General features: G+C 37.3%; 2 protein-coding genes across 4 annotated transcripts in view; both read left to right on the top strand.

Annotated features, from left to right (window-relative positions):
* The window catches only part of LOC143849561 (Major facilitator superfamily protein), a 44,575-nt gene extending 30,030 nt beyond the window's left edge, over positions 1–14,545 (top strand). For both annotated transcript variants that reach the window (XM_077358619.1, XM_077358618.1), the window contains 7 exons: positions 2,409–2,502; positions 2,594–2,750; positions 4,489–4,635; positions 4,736–4,809; positions 5,201–5,289; positions 10,946–11,060; positions 14,153–14,545. In XM_077358619.1, coding sequence (XP_077214734.1) covers positions 2,409–2,502; positions 2,594–2,750; positions 4,489–4,635; positions 4,736–4,809; positions 5,201–5,289; positions 10,946–11,060; positions 14,153–14,350 — 874 coding nt within the window. In that variant the 3' untranslated portion in view covers positions 14,351–14,545. The remainder of the gene's footprint in view (positions 1–2,408; positions 2,503–2,593; positions 2,751–4,488; positions 4,636–4,735; positions 4,810–5,200; positions 5,290–10,945; positions 11,061–14,152) is intronic.
* A 2,569-nt stretch (positions 14,546–17,114) lies between these two features.
* Positions 17,115–19,769, top strand: part of LOC143850990 (Nodulin MtN21 /EamA-like transporter family protein) — a 38,710-nt gene continuing 36,055 nt past the window's right edge. The window contains exons 1-2 of one of the 2 annotated variants that reach the window (XM_077360302.1): positions 17,115–17,564; positions 18,775–18,856. In XM_077360302.1, coding sequence (XP_077216417.1) covers positions 17,409–17,564; positions 18,775–18,856 — 238 coding nt within the window. In that variant the 5' untranslated portion in view covers positions 17,115–17,408. Of the gene's footprint in view, positions 17,565–18,774; positions 18,926–19,769 lie in introns of both variants that reach the window. The other variant, XM_077360301.1, reaches the window with a different exon arrangement.

Genomic DNA, 19,769 nt, shown 5'->3' with positions numbered 1-19,769 from the left:
ACTCTCTGGCGTCGACGTTGCTTAACGTAGGTGGGAGGGTAGGTCTAGGGGTGTTGTGTTCCCTGAAGGCGCTAAACCTATGTGATTGCTGATCCGAGTCAGGGTTGCGCTAATGTTGGGCAACATGGTAAAATGCTGGTCCAGTGTGGCCTGGGTATGCTGCTGACAGGCTCCTTTGTGCTGAGGTCGACCTGGTCCCTATTGTGGAACATTGGCCCTGTTAGCCATAACATGGAAATGTGTGATCGTGTGCCCGACAACTCTATTGACTCTGGAACAGTGTAGCTTGATACTCAGACACCCTAGATGAGAAGACTGACACCTAACTAAGATTCCCTAGAGAACAGAAAAGGTAACTGACTGACCTATATAAAACCTACAACTGACAACGGCTACCTGAAACTCAACAATAGCCTACAGCACACTAACAAGGGAGAAATAACAACCTAAAATCTAAATGAAAACTATTGAACGCCAAGAAAGCATATGAGATTGGAAGCGACTAGGAATCTGAGCGCTGGGCTCCGATATGGAATTAATGCAAACCCGGAGGCTCGCTAGGAATTATGGAGAACTTTAAGTTCTAAATGTATCAATCCTCGATATTAAAATTGCATGACCAGTCCCAATTCCATATGAGCGTTCGGATATTTAGTCAATTTTAGTTAGGAGGTTTACCTTAGTCTAGCTGTTGTGAGGATTTCGCCATAGGTCTAAGAATATGCCCAAACATGCATCACACCAATGACTTCTGGTAGTAGAGGGTTTCATTCGTGTCGGATGGAATGCTTACTAAATCTCGGTTTGCTGATGGAGAAGAATGTTCTGTCCCTGGTTTTATTCCTATATTTGGTATGTCAAACTAACCTATCTCTACCTTTGACCTTATATACCTGTGAATAAGCTCTAAAAGAAACCTTAGAAGGATGTATGAACACACCAGAAATCCTCCCAAGACCTAATCCTATAGCACACAACACGTTTGATTTAATACCCAAATCTTTAGAAGGTTTCATTCACGCCCATAGTTGTAAATTCCGTTTCGGTCGCCATTTCGTTTTGGCCACCGAAACGAAATTTCGGTGGGATTTCGGTCATTTCGGTGCATTTCGGTCGAAACTTTTCGTTCACACAAAAAATATATTAAAAAATATGAGAAAAATTCAAAAAAATAAAAAATCAATAGAAAAAGATGAAAAACTAATAAATAGTCCAAAATATGTGTCAGGGTGCGGGTACGACACGACACGGGTACGTGGGTACGTGATTAAGTTCCATATTTCATAACATGAGGTATCAATACATCATTCATTAGAAAAAAAAAGTCTGTTACCAATGTGTTGACCAGTGCCTGACAAGATGAATAATTTTTAGAGACCAAATAATGAGATTTTTTTTACCGGACTTTTGGGATTTAATAATGTTTGGACAAAATAGATTTTATGAATTTTTAAAATTTGAAAAATACCCCACCGTTTGGAAGTTAAGAAAGTTAAAATTTTGACCCGACCATTTTTCTTTGAATTTTGTACTAGAACTGGAGAGTTGACTTTTTTTCCTTTTAGATTTGGGTGTTGAAACTATTTTTAATAAATCCAAAAGGGGGGTATTCCGTTATTTACATGTAAATCTTAAGTAAATGGACATTTACTTAAATGGTTTACATGTAAATACCGAGTACAGGAAAGTAGAGAAGTACAGGAGAGGAAAGAGAAGCAGCAGGAATCCAGTCAAACTAGCCCTTATGCACGATTCCGGCCGGAATGGAGAATTTCGTCCATTCCGGACGAAATTCCGGATTTCGGAAAATTTCGTCCGGAATGGCCGGAATGGAACGAAATTTCCACCGGAACGAAATTTTTGGAATTTCGTTCCGGAATTGTAACGAAACCGGTTCGTTTCGTCCATTCCGGACGAAACGAAACGGAATTTACAACTATGTTCACGCCAGTAGGAAAGCTTACTAAATCTTCGTTTGCAGGTGGAGAGTAATGCCATGCATTGCAACTGTCACTAGTTTTATTCTTATATTTGTTAACTATCGCTATACAGACCAAAAGATTCGCTGATGTTAATACCTTTAACCCTATCTACCTGGAAAAAATCTCTAAAAGAAACCTTAAAGGACATATGCCCACACTGGAAGACTTCCCAATGCTTAATCCTATAACCCACACCTATTCTAGATTTATTGCCCAAATAAACATTAACGTCACACTAAAACAAATTGCCAACTTCTGAATCCTTTTATTGTTCATTGGAGGTATTTGAATATGTTTATTTAGTGTATGTATCCATGAACCATAAAAAAAAAGTGTATGTATCCCTGCATTTTACCCCATTATTGTTCTAGAGAAAAACTGCAATTTCTGACACTTCCTTTTTTGGAGCTGAATCTCGGTTTGCAGGTGGAGAATAATGCTATACATTGCAACTGTCCCTGGTTTTATTCTTATATTCGGTATGCAGTTTGCTGTCGAGAGTCCTCGCTGGCTATGTAAAGTAGGGTATTGTTTTTATGTTTCAGCCCATGAAAGACTTGAATAGTTTCTTCATGAGCTTTTCAAAGATTTTATTGTTGTTGCACATGTAGGTAGGGAGAATCAATGATGCTAAGACAGTTATCTGCAACCTTTGGGGTGAATCCGAAGTCAACAGTTCTATTGAAGAAATTCAGTCTGTCATAAGAAATGATGGGAGTGATAGGGGATTGGGCTGGTTCGAGCTCTTCGTGAAGCCCCACAACAGAGGTAATGTTTGGTTATGAGAACTATGCATGTATTCATTCCCTTTAGTTATTATGAAGGTTTGATAATAGTTTGACCTTGTAAATAGGGTTCAATTCTAGTAGAAAGTAAGTCACCAATTTGATGATTACTTCCTCATCTTTGTTAGCATTGTTCTCAATGCTTGGGGGTAAGTGCAGGCATGCTATTGATATGCACGAAAGTCTTATATAATTTATGCGTCATATATAATGGCTTCTAAGTTCATGGAATCAAGACAGTTTTCTTATATTATACGCCTTTACAACCAGGCAAAAGAAACTGAGTGTCTATAATAATGAACAAATATAGGGGCTTAGCCAAGGTTTAAAATTTTGGTTTCGGTTTCGGACTCCACGAAAAGGAAACGTTTCGGTTTCGGTTGCGACAACACGTCACTAGATGTTCGATGTGATTAAGCCATTATGGATGACTTTATTGCTTATGCGGTGTTTTCTAAGTATGTATTTGTGCTTATTCGGGCATTTTTCAAAGTTTCATCTAAAATTTTCATCATTTGCATATGTTTTCATATTTTTCCGTGATTTTAAAAGATTTCCACTTAAACCGAAATGTTTCTATTTCCATGCCAACCGAAACAGAAATTTAAAACCTTGGTCATGGTTTTAAATTTCTCTGAAATTCCCTCGAAACGACCAAATATTTCTATTTCCATCCTCACTGAAATGAAATCTCAATGAATTCCTCTCACGTCATTATTTCCGACTAAAATTCCCGAAATTCGACCGAAATGCTGGAATGGCAAAAAATGAATAGATTTTTTGATTTGCATTTGTTTTGTTTTCATTAATGTAAAGAATGAGATTTGGTAGGCAACATCTTTGAACTGCACAACAAAGTAATTGTATCTTACACATGGGATGTCAGATTGGATTGGAACCAACGATACTTCGTAATTCTATATGGTATTGACATAGAGTTAGGGTCCTTGGAGGGGAGACCGGTCATTGTACCTTCTTATACTTCATTACATTGTGCTTCTTTATTTTTTTAGGTACATTGTGCTTCTTTATTGACTTTATTGTTTCAGACATGTGCGACAACGCATGTCACTAGGTGTTCAATGTGATTAAGTCATTGTGGGTGACTTTCTTGCTTATGTGATGGTTTCTAAGTATGCATTTGTGCTTATTCTAGCATTTCCCAAAGTTTCATTTTAAAATTTCATCATTTGCATATGTTTCCATGATTTTACAAGATTTCCACTGAAACCGAAATGTTTCCGTTTCTATGCCGACCGAAACCGCAACCAAAATTTAAAATTTTGTACATGATTTCACAATAACACTTAAGTCCTGTCAAGATGAATGAAAACAAGTATGCAATGTCCTTATAATTGGAATAAGGAAATTAATTCATAGCAGTTCTTATGCTGCGAATCAGCTTTTATTAGATTTAAGATTTTGTTTGGTTTATAAGGTTTACGGCTCCTGCAAACAACTTATGCTCCATGGGAAAATAAACTTTTAAGCATCAGTACTTTTGACATTTTGTGTATGCATGTGTGCGCGCACGTGTGTATTCATAGCCCTCCCCAGATCCCGCAATGGCGGGAGCCTCGTGCACTGGGCCGCCCTTATGTGTGCGCACGTGTGTGTGCGTGCGTACTTGCCTTTAACATGTGCATTTGTAGTTCTATATGATTAGATTCAATTTATTTCATTTCTTATTCACTTCTTTATTTATTTTTAAATGATTGCAGTTGCTTTCATTGGAGGGGCTCTCTTTGTACTTCAGCAATTTTCTGGCATAAATGGAGTTCTTTATTTTTCATCATTGACATTTCACGATGTAGGGATTGCGAGTAGTGCTTTAGCAAGCTTATTTGTTGGAATTTCCAATGGTGCAGGTTTGCCAAACACATTTTTGCTTTCAAGTTTGTAGCTTCTTTAGTTTTGTAAGAAAAGAAAATGCTTCTCTCATTCTTGTCCACTGGTGGCTATGTCCAGGGTCATTATTTGCTCTGTACCTAATGGATAAGCAAGGGAGAAAGAGGCTTTTAATAGGAAGCTATTTTGGGATGGTGAGTGTTCTATTATATTAAAGTTTAGCTAATGATGAGGAATTGCCTCTGAACTGTGTGCTGCCTTATTTTATATTGAGTAATAATTTAAAGACAATGATGAATTAAAATGATAGTTGCGTCAGTTTTTAATCAGGCTCCACTCTTCTAGGCAGTCATCCCTAGCATTTTTCTTCCATTGGAAGATCACTGGGTGCTGGTTACTTCATAATTGGATCTAATTTGAAAGAGGTAGAAGTAGTATGTGTCGGAAAACTGATAGTACTCCTCCCACATTTAATTACATATCATTTTTGCATGCCAATCCAAATTAGCTCTTGACAGATTTATGTATAAGGTCTTTAGCAATTGAGAATCAGACTAATGGACCGAAGCAACTTACTTTGTGCAGGCAATTTCAATGTTTATGGTGGTGTTTGCCACTACTTTTCCAGCTGATGAAGACCTAACTTACGCCTTATCAGTACTTGGGACTCTCATGTATGTATTCTACACTCTCTTTACAACATTTTGGTGGGATTGAATCTCGTACTGCATCCATGAAAATGTCTGTTGTCATATTGGCATTTTGTTGCTTAAATAAAGAGTTTGTGCAGGATCCGACACTGATTCGAGGTGTCGGATTTGGCAAACATCAAAAAGTAGGATTCGTGGATTCAATAATTTTTAAATAAAATAAAATTTTAAATGTATATGTTCAGCAACCTATATATATATATATATATATATATATATATATATATATATATATATATATATATATATATATATATATATAGAGAGAGAGAGAGAGAGAGAGAGAGAGAGAGAGAGAGAATAGAGTTCCTAAGGTGTCACCTCATATAGCTTATATGAGGTGGCGCTTAAAAACATAAGGGGCCCACTTTATTTGGATGATCCAAAGCATTCATTTGATACACCCTCACATAGATAGGGTGTGCCCAAAAAATCAACTTCATAGGATCATCCTAACCCTTCCATTTGTGGAGGTTGAAATGGATGGGTATAAACCTCCATAAATCTACCCATTTTAAACCTCCATAAATGAAAGGGTTAGGATGATCCTATGGACCTGATTTTTTGTAGGCACCATATCCATCTAAGGGCCTTTCAAATGAGTGGTTTGGATCACCCCAAAAATGTGGGCCCTTTATGTTTTGTGAGCGCCACCTCATATAAGCTATATGAGGTGACACCTTAGGAACTCTATTCTCATATGTATATATATATATATATATATATATATATATATATATATATATATATATATATATATATATATATGAGGAAAGTGTTGGTGAGCTTAAGCTCACCAAACTTATGGTGAGCTTAAGCGCCCCAATCACATGGGTCCCACATTTTCTGTGGTGATCCAAACCATTCATTTGCAAGGCCCTATCATAGATAGGGTGTGTACCAAAAATCAGCTCCATAGGATCATCCTAACCCCTCCATTTGTGGAGGACAAAAATGGGCAGATTTGTGGACAAATAATGTCTGTCCATTTTGATCTCCACAAATGGATGGGTTAGGATGATCCTATGGAGCTGATTTTTGGTACACGCCCCATCTATGATAGGGCCTCTCAAATGAATGCTTTGGATCATCCTAACAAAGTAGGCCCCAATGTGATTGGGCGCTTAAGCTCACCAACACTTTCCTCATAGTCTATATATATATATATATATATATATATATATATATATATATATATATATATATATATATATATATATAGGGTCGAGGCGCTAGGGTTTTTATTAAGAGTACAAGTTGTGCTTTCATATAAAAACACGTATAAAGGGAAAATATACATGATTCCCATTTTAAAAGAGACAATGATGAGTCTGATTTGCCCTAAAAAGAAGGATCCGTGCGGGAAACGGCTACGACAAGAATCCAGGTGTGTCCCACATGAATCCGTGATTCGCGTGTGGAGACGTGTCGACACGGATTCAGAATAGGTGGCAGAGAATCCATGTAACACAGGATATGTCTCTTTTGGCTTCTAATCAACATAATCAGTAATGTATAAGACATACTTTACAAATTGGTAAGCGATGTGGTGAGGAAGCGGAAGCATGAGAGGGGTCTAAAAATGAGAAACACAGGAAGCAGACAACAATAAGAAAGCAATTGGGAAAGTAAAGAGAAGACAGATGGGAAGTGTCATAGGATGTGGACATGAAGCCTTTAATAACCTTATTGGAAGTGAACAAGAATTGTATTGATAGAAATATAGTTATAGTAGGATAGGAAGGAATGGTTAAACAGGACTGATTATAATTACAAGTTTCAGGGATGAGCCAGTTTCAAATCCGTTGTGACTTGTGTCGCCCAAAAATCAGCCTTTCACTTTCTTGTTTCAGTGAGATTGAGGTGAAACAGCCTCTTTAGGAATTCATAGTTTTACAAGCTTGATGTTTTATACAAGTAAGTTTAATGTAAACTTTAAAAAATAATCTCGTAAGTTTTATTTAAACTTAAGATGAGTGTTTTTAAGTTTTAAATCCATTCCTGTGGCATTACTTATAGGAGAAAAGGCTCCTATAGGAAAAAAATAATCACCTAAATAGGAAGTGTACTCTTCATTAGTAGGAAGTGAAGCTTGTTTGAAGCACGCTTCCCCTAAATTTGGTAAATGAGAAGAATTTAGCTTCCTAATTGAGCTTTCGACTCGAGTAGGTGCTTCTAGTTCCTACGGTTGAGAATATGGATCCCCAACCAACAAATAAATTGATCTACTTGCATTGCACTTCACGCTCCGAATTGAATTATTGATGGTTTAATCAATCTTTCTTGGGTGAAACGGAGGATATCTCGATCGGGGGAGAGAACGGGGAAATCCCATATGACCCAATATGTCTGACAAGTCACACTGTACGTCAACCCAAACTGCATCTTCCTCTCCAGGACTCCGAAAAGGTACTTTTGGAACACCAATAGGCATAAAATGAAAGAAAAATTAAGTACTCTATTTCACTTTGATGTGGAAACGTCTATGGCTTGTGTCACATCTTTATTTTTATTTTTATTTCGATATTTAAGAAGTAAGCCAAACTATGAGTTAAGAGTGTTGAAAACAGAGAGATCTCTAATCTCTCAAAACATGCTCAAAGACCTCTTTATTCCAGGTTCTCAACCTCCCTTTTAGCCTTTGGAGCTTTGCTACTAATACATATATATTGTTACCATAAAGTGGTATTTGCTAGTCTTCCTCCACAACGGCCAAAAACCTTCATCTATAATCCACATTTTCTGGAATCGAAAATGTCTTCTAAGCAGAGTATCGATTTTGGCAAGGGAGACTAAAACAGGAGCATGATCTGAGCGTGTTCTAGCTAGATGAGATACCTTTACCTGTATGTTACTCTCTCCCCATCTACTATTTACAAGTATTCTATCCAATCTATCTTTTACCCTCCGCCCTCTTACTGGTTGTTGCTTCTAGTTAATGTACTACCTTCATAACCCGCATCCGTAAGGCCAGCTCCCTCAATTGTGTCTTGAAAATCATGAATCAATCCTAATTCCCATCCATCAGAATTTCCATTGGGGTTAAGAATTGCATTGCAGTCTCCTTCCACTAGCCATGTCTCCATGCTGTTAGCACCGGTTTCTACTAGATATTCCCATATTTGCCCCCTATCATATAGTGAACACCTTGCATAGACAAAAGTCAGAGTTGCAGTCATCATACCTTCGCTATAGCAAACTTTTACTGTAATTGCTTGACTCACAGAACTGATAAAGTCAAGGGTAATACCATTCTTCCTCATCAGCCATTTTCTCAGGCATTATACCTTCACTGTCTGCCATTGGTTCTGATATTGCAACAAGCCGTATTTTGTGGAGTTTTATACTTTAACCGACGAACTGACGGCTTATTCTTTATACCCCTGAAATTCCATATTAGAATCTTTCATCTCTGTCATTGGGAGATGTTAGAGGTATCGTATCTTCCATGGTAGAAGAGAAGAGAAGATGAGAAGTGATGAGAGAGAGTTGCGTATCCCTCTGCCACACGAAATATATATATAAATATCTGAGTGGGGTTACATGGAAAAGACAGAAATACCCCCACATACATGGGTACGTGATATGACCACTCTCAACAGTAGATGTGGCCTGTTGACTTGTAACACCGCTAATTTGTCTTCCTGGTGCTATTAATATCAGCTCCCTTCATGGTATGTTCTTTGGTAGTCCAACTCGTAGGATCTATGCCATATGAATCATACATGACATTTTCTTTGTTGGCCTCATTAGTTACAACCACAACAACATTTTCAATTGGCTCTTCATCAATCCTCTGATTTTGTATTCCCTCATAGGATTTTTCATTGACTGAGTTCTTAGCCATTTCCTAGTTCTTTCTTTGGTTCCTTCTGTCACTTCTTTCAGAGAATTCTGCCCTTTCCATGCATTTATTCCGGTTACTATTGTCATCCTCACCGAAGCAGATTTCTTAAGAAGGAAAACAGTTGCCTACAAAATTACAATCGATGTGGATTCCATGAGTAAAACAGTAGTATATAAATTCATAAATTCACCTCCAACTTTTAAGACGAAACTGCAAAAAAAGCAGAAGAAAAACAGTTCAAACTCCAAACATTAGAAGCACTACAATGATGCAAAATGAAGACTGGCTTGGGCAACTATTACCGTCCCAACCAGTGGAATGATGCAAAATGAGAACCAAGGGCATCGAAATTTGGGCCCTAGGCGTGCAATTATCAAACTCCCATATATACACGTGCGCATGCACTCACGCATGAGCGAACCAACGAATTATCAATGGGAACTGATATTTATACACTTCCTTGTTATGATATGGGAAGCCTATAGTTTAAACTTCTCCTTTTGTCAGTCTTAATTCTCATCAGGTTGTCAACAGACTCAGAGAAGTTTAGACTAAAGGGAGGCCTTCCAATATCAGAACAAATGATGTGAATATTAGCTCCCTATCTGAGTGTGTCTGTGTAGACATGCACACACATATATGTGAATGTACATACATACATTATCTTTGTATCTACAATTCTACATAAAATATATACACCCATGACCTTAGTTATCAATTCCGTTCCGTTCCGGCCGGAATGGACCGGAATTCCGGCTCGGAATCCGGAACGGTTTGGGCATATTTTCCGTTCCGGCCGGAATTCCAGTCCATTCCAGCCCATTCCGGTCCATTCCGGCAGAATGCCCTGTTTCACCCAGAATCGACTGAAAATGCACAAAATTTTTGAAAAAAAATACGACAATGCCATTATAGCCGTTGGGATTGCTTTTTGACCCTTTTACCCTCATTTTATGACCATTTTATGGCCGTTGGAATGCACCGGAATGGCAGAAATCCCACCGAAATTTCGAGAAAGGGGATTTGTGTGACCGAAAAGTTTTGACCGGAATGCACCGGAATGACCGAAATCCCACCCGAATTCTGTTTCGGTGGCCAAAACGGAATGGCCACCGGAACGGAATTTGCAACTAAGCCCATGACCCAACCACCCACATGCATACACACACTTCCACACTGCAGATTCATCACCGAGACAGGACAAGTCAGCTTAGTTCTAGGTTATGTTTTAATTTCTGTATATGAAAGCACCATGTGAAATTGCACAACTGCAGAACTTAGAATTCTTCTCTCTCATGTGTAGGGGTTGGTTCATTTAGCATGTCATTTATTTTTTGTTCTAAACAATTTACATATTTGTATAACTAATAGGCAAGTTGTATAAATGGCTTGTTCTTCATTAGTTTAAAACTGGTTGTAATTATTTTAAGCTTGAAATCCAGTTTAAAACTCCCCATGTTAATCATTGGTTCACACGAGTCAAATCGGCTTTGGCTTTACTGAGACAATAAAAACTCCTTTGACTCACCAATGTCAACAGAAAACTTTCCCTGTCAATAATTAACTCATCCGAGTCAATTCGGTTTTACCTTGGGTGAGTTCTTGTCCTGGTTACAAGTTTTATACACTAGGTGAAAATTTTACCTAGGCCTTAATCCTAACAGAAGTTTTTAGATGAAAATTTATTATACTTTTCTAAGTGTAGCATTTAGGTTGTTTTCAACAGTGCCATCTTTAAAGATTGAGTAGTGCCATTTTATCTTTGCTACACAGGTATATCTTTGCCTTTGCCATAGGTGCTGGACCGGTAACTGGTATTGTGATACCAGAGCTTAGCAGTGCCAGGACACGTGGAAAAATCATGGGTTTCAGTTTCTCAGTTCATTGGGTACGTACTGATGAAACTTTTTCATACCTGATACAGTCAAAATTTTCAAGAGCATGATCTGTTTTCACATGTATTCATCTTGTCCCATGTGCAATCTGAGAAATTCTTCGCCCGCTTTGATATGATAAATGTCAGCAGAAGCTCATTTTTGAAGTAAATATTTGTAGGAACCACCTGAAGGCAACAACACTTTTTGTCCAACTAGTTTTGATACTTGCTACATGCACTTCCATTTATCCTAGATGAGCAATGAGTTTCATACAAAATCTTATTTTGTAATGAACCAATCTAGTGTGTGAAATGGTCTAGTAAGTGTGTTACTGGTAGAGAGCAACTGGGAAATCCTTGTTGATGTTTCTGATCAGCCTATTTTACTAGACTAGAACCATATCTGGTTAAGTACATGTTTCTGAAACCTGTTTGAAGCTTAATTTCTTAAAAAGTCAGTGCAGGAATCTATGTCATTTCAGGTTTACAGAAGTTTCCTTCATGTTCTTTCTACTCGGATATGAAGGATTTTTGGTATTTTCTGTTGGATGCTGAAGGGTGTTATTGCTTTTTTATTTTCTTGACTCCAAATCAATTCAGTCGGTTATCTTACAAACTTTCAATATCACCTATCACCATAATCTCCTATCTATTTTTTTATCTTAGGATTGCTGTCTTTGTATAAGCATCGATGCCTGTTAACGTGAGATCTATTCATCTAATCATATCGACACTTGTATAGGTCACTTGACTGTTGCAAGATTCTAGAATTGCAATCTTACTAGTCATAGTTCAGCTTCTTAAGTTTGTGGTTTTAAATTTCCACCGAAACTGACACAAAAGTATCGAAATGAATTTGTTTCCATTCAATTCATAGATGTGAGTCTCGTACCTATGAATGGGGATATTCCTGATACTAAGTAAAAAAGAAATGGATTCAGTGATCAAATCATTCACTCCAGAGTCTGAATGATCTTTTGAACCCTCCTGAGCTTGGATTGCTGAAGTTTAACTTTGATGGCTCGAGCTTGGGTAATCTAGGGCTAGCAGGATCCATGAGTGGGTGGAATTCTTAGGGATGAGAGGAGAGCACCCAGGTGGGTGTTCTCGGGCCCTAGGGATCACAGATTCCAATGAAGCTGAAGGGTGGTGTTACAGGGCATGAGGATCACAGAGAGAAGGGATCTCGACAGATTGATTGTGGAGGGGGGTTCTCTCAACTCAATCAGATGGTTGGGCAGGAGACCCTCATCCTTGGAGATTTGCGCAGATGAATGACAAGATTCTTGATCGAGTGGAGGATGTATGGTTATATTTCAGCATGTGCGTAGATCAGCAAATAATGGCGTCGATTGGTTAAACTCGGGCGGGTGTTGGGAGGGATATTCCGGTCGCTGGTTTTCCTTTATGAAATGAATTGCTGTTAAAAAAAGGCGATATTCATACTCAGTGTTGGAGATTTTCAAAATGTTTTGTTTCAAGTCAAAATATTTTAAAGAGTTTTATCAAAATAAAGTTTTGAAAAAGAGCAATAAAACAGATTTTCAAACAGGGCCGGTCGACCACGAATTGGTTACTGGAAATTTATGTGATTTCCAGAAAGGTATGGCCGGTCGACCGCGGTTCATTTTCCGATACCCGGTCGACCGCGGTTCATTGGATCGGAAAAAATAAAAAGTCCAGAAGCCTATCGGTGGGCGACCGCGGTGTCCCAGTCGACCGCGGCTGCATGAAAATCTATCCGTTGGGGCAAAAGTGGACACATCTTTTCACTTCCTTATTTGAATTTTTTCGTGTCCTTTTGCTTCCCAACAGTCATGGATAATTTCAAACTCAAGGGACACTCTATGGATGATCCAAATTAGTTATATCGCAAAGAGGTGCAATCTAACGGCCATTATACAAACCAATCTAAAAGGTACTTTGAAGGGATGCTTTTCACATTGAAAAGACATCTATGGCTCTATAAAAAGAGCAGAAAATCTGTCTGTTAGATTTTGCTTCCCAACAGTCATGGATGATTTCAAACTCAAGGGACACTCTATGGCTGATCCAAATTAGTTATATCGCAAAGAGGTGCAATCTAACGGCCATTATACAAACCAATCTAAAAGGTACTTTGAAGGGATGCTTTTCACATTGAAAAGACATCTATGGCTCTATAAAAAGAGCAGAAAATCTGTCTTTTGGAAGAGTTATTGCTGGATCATTTCTCTCTTGAAATCCTCCACTCTCTTGTTTTTAAAGGTTTAGTTTTATACAAAACAGTACTCTAAATACATTTTTCTGCAGAAACAGTTTTAAGTGAATTTCTCTAAGGTTTGTAATTCTCAAAGGGTGTTTTGGGTTTGATTCCGCTTGTGCAAAGCGTCGTCAAACATTTGTAGGATATTCCTCCAAGGCTTCATTGTATCTTGGAAGCAATTCGTGGATCCCCTTTGCACACTACTGGTGAGGGCGAAATTTGTCTTAAGGAAAGTGATTACGCCCCTTGAAGCATCACTACTTGTTGATCTTAGATCTCCATCATCACCAGATCCCACCAACATTCAGCATCTTGAAAATAATTTGATTCAAATAGTATTGCTGATAACTGGAATCATCGATGAGGTTCAAATAATATGTATGATCTACATCTATGAGAAAAAGCACATAAACCTTTCAAGTCATTATGAGCGGTACAACTCAAATGATAACATCTTGACAACCTTTTGGTGTCTAATTCCTTGCATTCTTTGCATTTTGGTTAAGATTATTGAAACATTGTTGCCTCATTGAGAAGACCCAAACCAAAGATTTTGTCATGCCATTATAAAGATCCTGCAACTAATTTGAATAATCTTATGGGCAGATACTGGCACGGTGGACTCATACAGTGAAACTGTCAAACACAGTACTTTCTTTGACAATCATTGCTTCCTAATATCATGTTATCCATCATTACTGTCGTAAATACTGTTGAGCTAGTAACATAATAATTCTCCTTCATTTATCAGTCATTACTATTTTAATACTGTTGTTGAGCCAGTAACAGAATTCCCATTCATTCAGTTATGCCTTTTATGATTCATGCAGAAGTTGATTTCCTTTCTACTTCATCTCAGGTTTGCAATTTTATCGTGGGCCTGTTTTTCCTGGAATTGGTGGATAGATTTGGGATTGGCCCTGTCTATGCAAGCTTTGGTGGGACTTCCTTGTTATCAGCTATATTTGCCATGTATTTCATAGTTGAAACTAAAGGGCGTTCTCTTGAAGAAATTGAAATGTCACTAAACCCGGATTTCCTAACTAAAGGTGAGTAACATTCAAACTAATGAAATTGTATAGAAGGAAGATTAGGATTTTTGAGTGAGATATTGTTATTCCATGGGAATAAAAGGGAATAAAATTTTATGCTGTGTTTGTATAAATGTATATATTTCTGTAAAAGAAAGGCATGATGAAGCTATGTAAAAGAAAGGCATGATGAAGCTAAAGTTGTTCAAAAATGGTTTCTACTTGTAGTGCAAGCTCACTTGATGAAGCTCAAGTTCAAATATGGTTTCTATTTGTAGCACAGGTGGCACTGTATTCATCTGGTTTTGAGGCCTCTTTGAATGCTACCAAAACTGATATTTACTTGCATGTTTTGGGGAGGTTACCATATTTTGATAATGGCACTGCTCACTTAAACACTTTTTTAATTAGCTTTTGATGGCTGTTATATCTGGGTGGATGTTGATAGCATCTTGAGGATTATAACAGCCATGAAAAGCTAATTAAAAAGGTGGAAATAAAGTGAGCAGTGCCATTATCAAAATTTGGTAGTGCAGATATCAGCTCCCAAAATATTTAAAGTTAATCTTATTGAAAATGGGGAATTAAGACCTTGGAAACCATTAACAATGGGCCTCTTTGGATACCTTTAAAATTTGTTTGCCTATGATCTTTTATACAATTGATTGTAAAGTTAAAAATAATTGTTTTTAAATAATGGTTATAATAGTTTTAAAAATGGTATGGTTAATAGGAGAAATTATATGGTGGCCGCCCTTTACGTATAAAGGGCGGAGAGAGAAAATATCAGCCCCCTTGATTTTTGATCAAGGGGAAAGTTAAAAAAGGGGAGTTTGACTGGATCAAAAATCAAGGGAGAGAGTTATTTTTCTCACTCTACCCTTTATGTCAGATGGTCGGCCACCATGTATAAAGGGCGGAGAGAGAAAATATCAGCCCCCTTGATTTTTTATCAAGGGGAAAATAAAAAAATGGGAGTTTGATTGGAATCCACTGGATCAAAAATCAAGGGAGAGAGTTTTTTCTCTCTCTCTCTCTCTCTGCCCTTTATGTCAGACGGTCGGCCACCATATAAAAACTCGGTTAATAGTTACCTTTAAAAATCATTTATATAGTCTTATATACAAATTGTTAAAGATTTTTGCTTGCAAATAATGGTAATAATAGCTTCAAAAATGGTATGGTTAATAGCTTTGAAAGAGGCCTTAATATCCCATTCGCAAATTAGACTAAGCTAAAATAACCATATTTGCGAACATGGACCAATTTTGATTGCATCCTAGGACTAGCTATATAATTTGTAAGTCATCTCCATCCGATGATCCTAACCCTCCGATCTATAGAGGTTTTTATAATGTGCGGTACCACTACACATTGGTGGTTGGGATCACCTTATGTGGATGATTTAGGGGTTACAGCCTATTTGAGTTGTGGTCCAACCAGTCGTGATCCTACCACACACACAACTAATGGTTTCATGGGAAAATGTTGGCAGTCAATCTCCCTAGACCGAGTGTTTGGTAAGCGATGACTTTTCTTTAAAATCCTTTTTCTTTGTCAGACAATGGTGGGACTCCTATTGACTGAAGTAGCACCCTGCTTTTCCATTCTCTCTCTCTCTCTCTCAATTATTTCTATGCATCGGACCAAGACCACTTGGCCACACAATGATGCTCTACAAGTTCAACGGTCGGGATGGAACATGGATGTTTCCATGTGTGATCCTAGAGTTAATCATACCCACATTACAAAAATACCCTGAAATGAGAATTCAATAGAAAAAAGGGCTAAAAAGGATTTTGGGAATAATTTTAATGACAACTATTCTAGAGAGTAGTTTTTACGGTGACTACTATCTTTACAAAGACCATGTTTAGATTGCAAGAATTTTCTGAAAATGTTTGGAAAGGAAAAATATTTCTAAGATTTCCTACTTAAATATACACGGAAAAAGAGAACTTGAACCAACCCTATTATATTTTTGTTTACAAAGACCATCAATTTATGGTGACATCCCTCTAAATTATCCATATTCATATTATTTCCCTCTAAATCGTGGAAAGAAAAAAAAACAGAGCATTTCAGGCATGTTTGGCTACCATGAATTATTTCTTCAGGATAAACTAGTGTCTCCAAGTGGTGAGAGACGATACGGGTGGGTGAAATGGCTAAAAATTAGGAAAAAAAATCGAGGAAGCTGTGACTCCAAATGGTGAGAAGTGGTTAAAAATCAAGAAGCAAAAAACTCTACTCAAAATAGGATCGACTTTTTCTTGAATTTTGGCCACTTGTCACTCTCATCTCAATTGTCCTCCCTCAAATCTCTCTTCTTCTCCCACACACCCCACCTAGGGGTACAACTTGGGTCGGGTCGGGCTGAGCTTGGTAAAAAAAATGAAATGTAATCAACCCAAACCCGACCCGATTTAAAGTAAAATCTCAACCCGAATTCCCAAAAATGGATGCGAGTTGCACCTCTAACCCCACCCTTCTCTCACCCTTGGAGACACTAATTTATCATGAAACAATTTTCTTTGATGCCAGACATGGCCTTCGAGAAAACTGTGAAAAAAATGCTTTTCTTGCAATCAAAACAGGCCAAAATGACAAACAAACAACCCATGGAATCCAAAAAGTTTCATGGGTTCCACTTACCTTCTACATTAATTGTTGGGTTAGAATGATGCCCGCAATCCAAACAGGGCCAAAATGACAACCAAACAACCTATGGAATCCAAAAAGTTTCCATGTGTTTCACTTCTCTTCTACTTTCATTTTGCCATACCTGCATCAAATCCCACCCTTATTTTTCCTGAGCAAATTAAAATAACCAAACAGGGCACCCCAAGGAATCCTACCCTAACAAACCGGGTTCATGTAAAAGTTATGAACCATAAACCACAAAACCCACATCGACTAATGATGTAGACATGAGCACAGGGTCAACACCTTCTCATTCTCTCCTTGATCAAACTCAATTCAGTTTTGTGCTCTATCTTGTTTCATTCTTAGAAGTCCACATTACATCAACTTTCAACTTGGATTTATAAATTCATGTGAAGCAAGAGGAAGGAGTATTGAGAGATGGGTGATGGAGGGGTGAATGTAGTGATGATGGTTGGTGGGGAGGTGGCAGAATCAGCAGAGGCAAATGAGGATGAGATTGCTCCTTTGTTGGTGGAGATTGATAAACCCAAGATGACCATTTTCTCTGTCTCCTACCCCAAAAGAAAGCCCAAGGTTCTGTATACATAACACACTTTTTTCCCCTTTTTATGATTTATATGTCAAATTTATCTAAATTCTGCCTTTCTCTCAATTTCCCTCACTTTATTTTTCCTCTAGAGAAGAAATGGGTGGGACCCATTTTTGTTGTTGTTGCTAGTTATCATGGATATTGTGATTTTTGTCTCTAGCCTGTAGGGTGTATGTAAATATGCTTGTAAGGGAGCTGAGTTTTGGATTTAGTTGAAAAGGGGGAATAGAATGTAGTTTTTGCATGGTGGGATTCGATATTGTAATTCTTGTGGACTATCTTTTCCTTCCTTTTCTTTTTCTTTTGTCCTTTTTTCATTTTTGTTCAAATATTATTAGTAATTCAAGGTTTGATTGTCTATGAACAGATTCAATTCTATAGTCATGATTTTCCTTTTGCGTTTTTTGACCAATATGTCTTCTTTAATTCACATTTGAGGCCAAATGTTTTAATACCGTTTTATGCAGTCTCTCTAATTCACATTTGAATTACTATTTTGTAGTCATTCTTGGCTGTTCTTTTCAGTCACTCAATTAAGCATTTGAATTACTACTTTGTCCAGTAGTAATTCAAAGCGATTCTCGAACATCAGTGTTTTCCATGTCATCTTCCCCATTTCTTTGTCACCTGGTGTTTCTTCAAAGCGATTCTCGAACAGTATCTTCCGTTTTCGAGAATTCAACTACTTTCTAGTAATTCTTGGCTGTTCTTTTTTCCTTTTTCTTACATTCTTTAACTTTCTTTCTTTGTTTTTTAATTTTTACATTCTAATTCTAGCAATTGGAACACTGCATTCCATGTATAGTACGTAATGTGCTTGGAGAAATAAAAAAGTAAAATTGCCAAATTAGTGAAGAAATGAATTTGTCTGATTTTTTTTTCATCCTGGTAAATGATGCATATATTTTACTTGAGCAGGGAATTTATTTGTTTTCTTTGTTAGTGTTGTATTGCAGTACTGATATTCATATTTCCAATCATGAACTTCCAATTCTACACATTGTTGCATGAAAATATGAATTGAAATAATGGAGTGGTGGAACGAAGACTTTTTGTTTTCTTTTCTAGTATGAACGATGGTGAAGACATTACTTAATGATAGAACAGCAATCATTGTGCAGTTGTCATTATCATGCAAAATATAGGCCTAAAAACTATGTGGAATTTAATTTGGTTTACTTTACCTATATGCAGGAGCTAACAACAAATGAAAATGAGGAGGTCACATTGTTTAATCAATTTATTTTGTGGACATGGAGTGGAACTAGATATTCAGGTTTACTATGCATGGCATTATCTTCCAGTATCTACTTCATAATGGAAGTCTTGTCTGATTTTTGTTCAGGTCAGAAAGTTCCTTAAAATACTTTTTATATTTCTTAGTTAAGTTGTTCTAGCATATGCTCAACCATGGGAACTCAATAAAAAATCCATGGGAACTCAATGAAAATGTTTGTTACTAATGTGAAGTTAACCTGAGGCAAGAACCATTAATTTTAATTATTTCAAAGCCTTAGTTGGTGTAGATGGAAGAATTCCTTTCCTGGAGTTAGAAGGTGTATATGATTACACAATTCTTTATGTGCACATATTTTTGTTTTTATTTTTTATCAAAAGAAAAAGTGAAGTAAGAAACACCGACCAACTTACAAAGGATGTCACTCCAAACAAAGTTACTAAGATGAGCGCACCCCCCTCCCCCAAGAAAGCGTCAAAATTTACTACTTGGTTGACGAATTGTTTGGACTTCATTTTGATGCCTACGAGGATCTGTGTACACAGATCCCATTTTGGTTGGTGTGATATTTAGTGATCTGTGTTTTCGGGTGGGTTCCTGAAGAAATCCGACTAAAGCTTGAAATTAGATCAAAGAAGTTCTCATTGCATGATAAAATGACGAAGAATGTAGCCAGGATTACATCAAGAACTCCCCCTTGGATGGATTTTTTAAATCTAAAATTGAATTTCTGAAATTTCTAGCTTGCGAGAACTGAAAATTCTATTTCTAAGAGAAACTCTTACAAACATAAAAAATGGAGGTCTAATCTTTCTAATAGAGAGAGAAGAAAATTCATTCGACTACTTTTCCTCATAAGTCCTCATTACCCTTTCTGACCTTCAATTTCTTTCCAGAACTTCATTTCTCTACCTTTGAAACCTCTCCGGAGCGATAAACATGTAATGGATGA

The sequence above is a fragment of the Tasmannia lanceolata genome, unplaced genomic scaffold (genome assembly GCF_043159265.1).
Source record: "Tasmannia lanceolata isolate RefF3 unplaced genomic scaffold, GAP_Taslan_0.1 ptg000018l, whole genome shotgun sequence".
In the NCBI taxonomy this organism is placed as follows: Eukaryota; Viridiplantae; Streptophyta; class Magnoliopsida; order Canellales; family Winteraceae; genus Tasmannia; species Tasmannia lanceolata.
Note: the sequence above shows the minus strand (reverse complement) of the source record. Positions and strands in the feature narration are given on the sequence as shown.